Raw genomic sequence first — 10,345 nt, 5'->3', positions numbered from 1 at the left:
GTACCATTGGATTCAGCGGGTCAAAATACATAAGATTAACTAGTTTTTACCTTTTGCCTCTTGAATGCATACGGGAACATACCCAGCTCCCGGACTATTTGTTCTACAACTTTTAAAAAATGAAATAAAATACAATATAAACAATTATTTTTCTGACTGTATAGTGTATAGAAAGAATATATTAACCACTTTATAACTGTTTCAACAAATATAATTTGTTTAAACCCTTATTTTTCCAACAAAATTTAAAAAATCGTATTTTCTGAATTAAATATAATATTGAATGATTTGGAGGAGTAGTAAATTCTTCTAAAAGTTTTATGTTATTGCTTAAACAATTTTTATTCGTTCAAGCAGAATTCTATTCAGAAATATATGTAAATAAATAATATGAGATGTAGCTAATAGGATTATTTTCGTAAATATATATCAATACATATTTTTGTTGTGTCTTTCAGTATGTAAGCTTGATATTCATAAAAGACTTTCAAATTCTATAATGAAATATAATCTAAATCCATTTTATATGCAGTGTTGTGACAACGCTGATCTAGAATATTATTTTTGGCCGAAGCCGATGTTTTCTTTCTGATATCTTGAAACTGTTTTCTATAATTTTTTATTGCTTTTAGTAAGTATTGTTTTTGATACTTATTTTTCGTTATCAAGCAGTTAAAGTCCGATAATTATTTAATACCTCCTTCAGCAGTATAATTCCCTACTGTTAAAAGTTTAACAATTGTTAGGCCTCGCAGGTAATCTTCGTACTTTATCCATTCTTATGCGTTTTCTTAAAGGAAAGATGTAGATATTCCAAATTTCATTCAATTTTTTCGTCAATTTTAAAATTAGCTTGTCTTATGCTTTTTATCATTCAAATGATTATAAATAAATTGTACTAATAAAGTAAAAATTCCACTAATGTTTTTATTATTTTAATTATTATAAATTACCTAAAATATAGCACTTCGTTCTCATAAATGGCTGGGTCAATTTTGAGAAATCTTGTAAATAAACAATAATTAAACTTGTGAAGAATTAAATATTATAAAAATTTCCTACTCCAAACAATGACCCACTATCACATTTCAATCAGAAAATACGAATATATTTGACATTTTTTGGAAATAAATAATATTTTAAATAAGTTACATTTTTTCGAAACAATTAAACATTGTTTAAAAATTCACCTGACATATTCAAATGGCCCATTAGTGATTATTTGTGTGAAAAAGACGACAGAAATTTATAAGAATTAAAAATAATTAATACTCCAGTGGGCATAAAATTATAAAAACACCAAGCACGTCCTTGGGACGTTCCTAGGGCGTCCTGTGTCAGCTCAATCAACGTCTCTAACACGTCCAATGTTGAGATTATCGTACTGCGCTTGCTTATTTAAAATGATTAATGTACAAATAAATTATGGTCAATAAAAAGTAATTGTAAAATGCATAAGAAACTTAAGAATTATTTAGAATGATTATTTGTGATAAAAAAAGGTATGCCTTCTTTTTAATTGAAAATCAATTATTTCTTTTTGCAACTGGTTGCATCAAGGATTTAAATATTCAAGATTTAGATGACGTAAAAAACTGTATTTACTTCTTACCTTATTCTGCTAGAGATCAAATTCCTTCAACAAAGTTGCACGATTGTTTCTCAAACGAACATTTTCAGGTTTAAACATTTTTAGTGGTAGTAACTATATTTCTACGTCGCTCTTAATTTTCGCGATATTGCTTATAATACACCTATTGCTATTTGAAATAAATCAGCAGAGGGTTATTATTAAATTGCAAAAAACTGGATGTAAGCAGATTTTATTTTCAAGTTCGTATTTCTGAACATAAAATATATATAAAATATTTAAATAAAATATAAGAATGTGTCTCATGATAGAATAAAATGTGTTTCTTTTAATCTCAAAAACATTGACATAAGAGTCATATCTTCACATTTATAATTTTAGTAAATGAATAAAAAATTGTTTAGAAGTTAATCCAGTCACATAGTACTTCTCGAAGCACTGAAAGGTGCCCTTATTTACGTAACCAAATTCATTATTCTAATATACAATCTAAAATACTTTTCGTAGATTGCTGTTAAAATTGCTATTTCCCAACAGAAATCCTATATAAAATAAACATTATTTTAATAAGGATTTATCAAAAGTAATTAGGAATGTATTTCAATAATTCTTGTATATTTTAAGAGTGTATACGCATTTTTTTGGTTTTTTTTAATCATTTTTTTCAACTGGTTGAAAATTCAATTGTTTTAGTCAAAGATTCATCATTTTAGTTTTAAAGCTCCTGTTTTTTGTTTAAAACTCACCATTTTAGTTGAAAATCCGTCACTTTATTTGACAATGTAACTATTTTTTCGAAGATTTTTGTTCAAATGATTTTTTTTTAATTTCAGATTTAAGTATTAGTATTAGATACTTTCCTTTTAACCACCAGATAATTTCACTTGATTGAGTGCTGAGGAGCAAACAATGGACCAAATGCATTAGATTCGGTAAATTCTTGCCCTATTTTGCTAATGTCTTCGTAAAAACTAATTTTTTACATATTTATTATCATTGATTTATTTTGATTTAATTTTCTATTTTATCTGAAAAATAGTTTTTATTTTTTAAACTATTTGATGAAATAATATAATGATAATTATTATGCTTTACGAAGACATTACAGAAATAAAGTTTTGTCCCATGCATTTTATCCATTGTTTTCTCCCTCAGCATACTCAAAGAAATGAAGTTAGCTGGTAGTTAAAGTGAAAATATCCAATTAAATTTTTGATAGAAATTAATCTTCTTGGTTAAAAATTTAATTATTCTAGTTAAAGATTCATCGTTTTTATATATTTTGATGTCATGGCTTTGACGAGATAAAATGTATTACATTAATTAATATTTGTAAATATTGATTTTTATTTCCAAATTGGGAAAAAATTGCTCTTAAGCTCCGCTGTGATCCGAATCCAGGTTTTTCAAAATTCCGGTGTGATGCTCTTACTCACTAAGCTACGGAGAGACGCTATTAATTTATGATTATGAAGAAATTAACCTCGTCTCTCCGCAGCTTGGTGGATAAGAGCATCAGCCCGATAATCTGGAAGACCTGGGTTCGAATCCCAGCGGATCTCGAGGGCGACTTTTGCACAATTTAGAAATAAAAATCAATATTAAAAAATATTGATTTTAGAGCAGTAGACAAAAAACATTTTACATCAAATTATGTAATGAATTTTATCTAGTCAAAACCATAACATGAAAAAATATAAAAAATTCGAATGTCTAAAAAATTAATCTTACAAGTATAAGGAATTTCGTCGGAATTCAACTTGTGGAAATCGTGAAGAAATTAATCTCGTTTCCCTGTAGCTTAGTGAGTAAGAGTTCAGACCGGTAATCTGAAAAATCTGGGTTCGAATCCCAGCGGAGCGTGGGAACAATTTTTTCACAATTTACAAATAAAAATCGACGTTAAAAAAATATTGATTTTAGGCTAGTAGACAAAAAACAATCAACATCAAATTATGTAAATCATCATTTTTAGCTCAATATTGATTTTTAAATGGAAAATACAACTATTAAATTCTTGGTTGCTAATTATCTCTATAATTGAAAATGCATGCATTTTTTTTTTGAAAATTCGTCTTGTCATCAAAAGTCATCTTGGTTGAAACTACATCTTTTTGGTTGATAATTCAACTATTTCAGTTATAGATTCATCACTTTAGTTGAAATTTCATACTTTTGGCTGAAAATTCAACTATTTCAATTGAAGATTCAACATTCCTATATTAGAAAGTAGCTTCGCAATTCGCAGTCTTCACGTTACTAGCTTTTGGCTGCGACGATTATCGCACCTGTTTACATTATCGACGAAAAGATAATACTGATGAGTTACTGCGATGGTGCAGAATACGACTGGGGCTAATTTTTGTTTGTTGAAAACATTTATTTAATCTTAAAACATTTGAATGAATTCATCCTGTGCTCTTTACATTTTTTTAAATACAGATAGCTATTTATGTATTTAAACAATTTACAGTAATAAATTATGAGTTTGGCCATTTTTTTATCGAATAGGCTTAATTTGTTTACGGAATCAATAAATAATGTTTTTCCAATAACTATTTTCTATGATACTTTGCAAATTTACAATAATTATTAATTATTTAAACAATGTTCATAAATATATTCAGAGTCTAGTTATTTTGCAAGGAATAGGCATAGTTTGATCATGGAATTAACTGAGAATGCTTTTCTGGTGACTCTTTTCAATGTTGTTATGTAACTTTAATATTTTTTAATTATTAATTTAATTAATAATTTATCAACTTTAAAAAAATATTCAGAGTTCGGCTATTTTTCAAGTAAAAGGCATAACTTATTTACGCAGTTGACTGAGAATGCTTTTCCGATGTCTCTTTTCGATGTTGCTTTGTGAGTTTACAAGAATTACAAATTTTTAAGCAATTTTTATAAATTAGGAGCTTGTCCTTATTACAACGCACATGATCAATTAGTTAAGGAATTCTGTAAATAACGTTTTTCCAATAACTTCTTCCTATGATACTTTGCAAATTTACAATAATTGTTAATTATTTAAACAATGTTTATAAACATTTAGAGTTTGGATATTTTCGAAGTAATAGGCACATTTTGTTTACGGAGTCCACTAAGAATATATTTCCGATGACTCTTTTCTGTGCAGCTTTGTAAATTTACAAAAATTATTAATTATTGAAACAATTTCAATAAAAGTATTTAGAGTTTGACTACTTTTCAACAAATATGCTAAATTTTTTTATAGAATTAATCAAGAATATATTTCCCATAACTCTCTTCTACAATAATTTGCAAATTTACAATAATTATAAATTATTTAAACAATTTCTATAAATGTATTCAAAGTTTGGCTATTTTTCAAGGAATGGGCATAATTTTTCTAGGGGGTCAAATAAAAATATCTGTCGATGACTCTTTTCTGTGTTGCTTTTTAAGTTTACAAGAATTCATAATTATTTAAACAATGTTCATAAAAATATCCAGCGATCGGTTATTTTTTAAGGAATAGGCATAATTTGTTTACGGAGTCAACTGAGAATGTCTTTCCGATGACTTTTTTCTATGTTACTTTGTAAATTTACGAGAATTATTAACTATTTCAATCATTTTTATAAACAAATTTAAATCTAGTCTCGTAACTATTTTGTTTCTCTCTTGTTTTGTCTCCTTCTTTTTTGTGAGGCCTGAGTAAGCATCGCACATAACTCTGCAGCTGCTCTCATCATCACCGCCGCGCGGCGGCAATTCTCGGAAACCATAATTCCAGAAACGCTAAATCCAAATTCGATTGTATGTAGAGTTTGACTATTTTGAAAGGAATAGGCACTGTTTCTTTGTAGAAGGAAAAAGTATGTATTTCCAATAAGTCTTCCTACGACACTTTACACATTTACAATAATCATTAATTATTTAGACAACTTTCATAAATAACTTCAGAGTTTGGCTATTTTGTAACAAATATGGTCAACTTTTTACAGAATGAACTAAGAAGATCTTTCCGACGACTTTCTCATTGAGATTTAAAAATTCCCAACATTTATTAATTATTTGAACAATTATCATGCGCAAATTAAGATAACTTTATCCTACGATACTTTCCAAATTTACAATAATGATTAATTATTCAAACAATTTTCATAAATAAATGAAGCGTTTGGCTACATAATAATAATTACATCTTTTCTATATGAACTATAATATTAAAATCATTTGAACATTATAAACAATTTTATTTTTATGAGAAAATATATGCACTGTATATTTAGTAAGAATAAAAAAGCATAGAAATTTTATAATGGTAAAAACTTTCCTTTTCGTTAATTTAAGTCTTGTTTTCTTTTTGTTAATTCCTTTCAGTACTTTAACAATCTCTTCAATTGAATGCTATTTTGTTTTATCAAGATTTTCTAGAATAATTTTTCTCTGAACTATTTCAGGTAAATATTTAAGAAGTAAAGATTTATCATTTTAGTTGAGAATTAATCTTTTTAGTCAAATATTAATTTTTTAACTGAAAATGTAAATACTCAATTTTTGTTTGACAATTGATCTTTTTCAGCTAAGAATGTATGTATGTGTTGAAAAATAGTCTTTTTTAGTATAAATTAATCTTCTTGGTTGAAAAATCATACCTTTTGTGGAAAATTAAGTTGTCCTAGTTAAAGATTCATAAATTTAGTTAAAAATTAATCAATATAGTTAAAACTATTGTTTTTGACATTGAAAATTTAATCATATAGTTAAATTTTTATGCTAAAAAGACTGTTTTATTTGTAGAAAGAGAGTTAAAGTTTTACTAAAAAAAAGTAATTATTAACTAAGATGAATTTTGAACCAAAAAAAATTGAACTTCATTCAAATAGTTAAATTTTCAAGTCAAAAAGACCAACTTTAAAAAAAGTTGAATTATCAACTTGAAAAGTGGAATGTTCAAAAAAATATTTGACTTCTCAATTACACAGTAGCATTTTTCAGCTAAAAGACGAATTATTAGAAGACAGTTGAACTCTCAATACAAAAGTTAAATGAACTTTCAACAAAATAGTTACATTTTTGACCAAAAAAGATGACTTTTGAACAAAATAATTGAATTTTAAATGGAATGGCGGAATTTTAAAATAAAGAGAATACAGCTCAACCAAAAACCATTAAATTTTTATCACAAAAAGACAAATTTTTGAAGACAGGCTATTTTAATTTGTAATTTTCAGGCTAAAAACTTAACTTTTCAACAAAGATATCGTTTTTAGTAAAGAAAGACCAATTTTCAACAAAATACATCAATTTTTAACCGAATAGTGGAAAATATTAATTTAATAATAATATTTATAATAGAAAATACCCGACCTTAAAAAAATATCCGACACTGTAAAATTGTCGACACAGGGAAATAACAGAATCTAAACAATTAAAATATTATTAAATATTAAAATAATATTTGATAAGCATATTTTTTATTTTAGTTAATTATTATTAGGGCAAGTTTTTAATTGTTTACATTCGGGTCTTTTATAATTAGGAAATTTTCCTCTGATGGTACTTTTAGTGTAGGATATTTCAAATTGTTGGCAATTTTATAATTGATCGAATCATAAAATTAGTTTCTTTGAAAAGAAACTAATTTACAAATATACTACTATTCTAGTCAAAAGTTGTGTTTTACATCAGTTATTTAAATAACAATATTTAGTGAAACGCATTTGGTAGTAAAAATTATCACGGCCAAATTTTAATAAAAAAATATACTTTCAAATACCTACCTGTTGCAAAATAAAACATTACTTCATCGAAATTTAACGACAAAAAAGACAAATATATCATTAAATTGTTTATCCTTAATCCTAACATGAAAAATGTAATAACAATAGGGCTCACTTTATTTTAGACTTTATTAAATTTATTAGAGAATTATCGAAAATAATCAAATTTAAGATAAACTTATTCATAAGTTTGTTTCAATCCTTATTTTAGAAATTTCATAATTAATCCACTTCATTTTCGAATACTAAATGTTGCCGAATAAAAATATAAATAAAATCTTTTTAATTCTGTAAAACTATGTAAGAAAATATGTAATAATTCCAATATTAATTTCTCAGATGCTTTGTTTTACCCTTGGTGAATAATATCTTACTTTTCTGGCCTTTGTTTTTCTTTTTCATTTCTGCTTTATGCGATTCCCGAATTCTTACAAATTCGCTTTTTAATTCTGGGTCCAATGGAAACTCCTCTATTTTTTCCAAAACTTTAAAATTAAAATGAGTGTACATCGACTTGGAGGTTCTGTCTTTTGGGAGTAACTTGAAAACAGAAAAAATATTAAAAATATTAATGAGAATTAAAGGTTTTATCATGAGTAATATATGTCGGATTCAAATCAAAATGTTTTAATAAAATCCTAAATAACTAGAAGAGTTATAAATAGGGGCGAACGCAAGGTAGACGAAGGGATAATTCGCGGCGGAAGAATCGTTAGTTATTACCAATAAAAAGTGAGGTGGGGTGGCGGGTGAGTTCTAAACTAAAGTTAAGTGGCCTAAAGTGACAAACAAGTGTTATCTAAGGTTTCTGTTCATGGGAAATGTGTAAAAATTCGCAAGGAAAAGTGGGCATCATCTCCCTAGGTTAGGTTCAATATCACAAAGATGAGCGGGATAAATTTGGACAATTCGGAAGTTAATTCTGGCCAATACAATAAGAGGGCAGCACCGGTCGAGCAAACAGAGTTGGAGCAAAGATATTATTGGTTGGAGTATGAAATTCAAGTGGAAACGTCGAGAACAACGGAGAAAAAGGCAAGAGGGAGGCCGAAAAAAGAAGTAAAGGAGAAAAATAGCCTTAGTGTAAAATGCATGGAGTCTTTGTAGGGAAAGCGGGAAACAAGGATGGAACGAATTGGCGAGAATTGACAGAAGAAGCCTTTCGTAAAAACAGCAAGCTAACTCATTCGCCCATTCGGAGGAAAGAGGAAGGGGGGCCGGACGATCTGGAAAACAAGTCATCAGAGCCAAAAGATACAGGGGGTACAAATGTAGAAGAAAATTGTGAATCTAGTGAAAAGGGCACATCGAAACAGCGGGGGGAAGAAAAAGAACATACGGACGCTAAAGCAGAAGACGGGGGGAAAAGAAAATCTTCCGAAAATGAAAGTAAAATTTTAAACGAAGAAAGTAACGACCCACTTAGTACTAACAGAGAATTCACCTTAAATTCGCTAGAGTCGGTGATTCAAAAATCAATTGATAGCTGGTTGGAAAAGAAGGAAAAACTGGAGAGCTTTCAAGTACAAAATAAGTGCGAGGAACAGTCAAATAAGTTTCAGAGAATGATATTAGAGAGTGAGGAAAAGGACAGAGTTATATTCGCGGCAAAGGAGAGAGAGATTGAATGGTTGCAAGAAATTGCAAACTTAAAACATCAATTAAGGATTAGTGAAGCAAGGGTGGTAGAATTGGAGAAAATAGCGTTACAATCAACAGAAAATCGGGTGTTGCAGAGGGGAGAAGATGAGACGAATAGTGAGAGAGTAGCTGAACCAAGAGAAAAGGAAGATGCACTTCGCAGGGATGAATAGGAGACAGGAAGCGAAGAAGTCACTCAGAACCAACAGGAAGAAAATGAAATAATGGAACACCCTAGTTGGCTTGGGGATAATGAATTAAGGTACGATCTAGAGGAAAGAAAAAATAGGAAAAACTGGATAGTAGTGAGGGGTTTCAGAGCAGTAGGAATAAGAAGACTAAAGAAGGAAATACAAGAAGTACTTCTGGATATGACGGGTGAACAAATTTTTATTGAAGGATTAAGAGTGATAGGTGGGGGCATACTAATTAAAGTGGAGTCCTGGATAGCCAAACGAAGATTAATGGAAAAGAAGAGCAGACTGCAGGGAACGAAAATAATGATAGAAGCTGATCTGACGCCGAGAGAAATAGAAGTCCAAAGGTGAATAGATAACGAGGTGAGAAGGGGCAAGAAGAAAGGAGAATTTGCCAATAGAAGTTACATGAGGTGGAAAGTAGGGAATCGAGAATTTGTTTGGAACGAGGAGGAACGAGTGGTGGAAGAAAAGCCCTTTCAGAATGGACCAGGTTCCCCAAAAAATTGGAGAGCCTAGAGAGAATAATTTCAGAATGATTAGGGGAATTACTTGGAACATAGCAGGAGGTAACAAATTGCTGGATACGTCGGATTTTTGGGAGAAATATGATCTAGTAATACTTCAGGAAACCTGGATTGGGGACAGCAATCTACAGGAGTTTCAGAAGAGGCTTAATAAAAACTTTTACTGGAGCGGAAAACCAGCAGAAAGAGTCAAAAAAAGAGGCAAAGCCAGTGGAGGTCATCTAATCGGAGTGAAAAAAGATATAAGCAAGTGTATGAGTATTGAAGAATGGGAGTTTGGTATGAGTGTTAAAAGTAAAAATTTAAAGGCACTAGGAAAAGATATATTGTTTGTTACCGTAAATAATAATGTAGGAATGTCTAAACTAAAGAGCAAATTAATAAAAATTATAGAAGAGGCTCAAACTAGAGGGGAATATATAGTTATACTGGGGGACCTGAATGCTAGAGGAGGCGAAGAGTGTGGGGGTGTAGAATATAGCGCGGGGGAATCAAATAGAGGCTACTCAAATGAGAGAAATTCGGAAGACAACTTATTAAATGCGGAAGGAAAAAAACTACTAGGTATGTGTGAGGACTTTGGTTTAAGGATATTAAATGGTAGAACTAAGGGTGATTTAGGAGGTAAATGGACGC

At 29.2% G+C, this 10,345-nt stretch overlaps 1 protein-coding gene across 3 annotated transcripts in view; it reads right to left on the bottom strand.

The window, feature by feature from the left end:
- Positions 1–7,468: 7,468 nt before the first annotated feature.
- Positions 7,469–10,345, bottom strand: part of LOC117173394 — a 21,957-nt gene continuing 19,080 nt past the window's right edge. The window contains exon 8 of one of the 3 annotated variants that reach the window (XM_033361933.1): positions 7,469–7,884. In XM_033361933.1, the coding sequence (XP_033217824.1) occupies positions 7,672–7,884 (213 nt within the window). In that variant the 3' untranslated portion in view covers positions 7,469–7,671. The remainder of the gene's footprint in view (positions 7,885–10,345) is intronic. The other 2 variants (XM_033361934.1, XM_033361935.1) reach the window with 2 other exon arrangements.

This window comes from Belonocnema kinseyi, chromosome 5 (assembly GCF_010883055.1).
Source record: "Belonocnema kinseyi isolate 2016_QV_RU_SX_M_011 chromosome 5, B_treatae_v1, whole genome shotgun sequence".
Lineage (NCBI taxonomy): Eukaryota > Metazoa > Arthropoda > Insecta > Hymenoptera > Cynipidae > Belonocnema > Belonocnema kinseyi.
The sequence above is the reverse complement of the archived record's forward strand: the minus strand, read 5'-3'. Positions and strand labels throughout refer to the sequence as shown.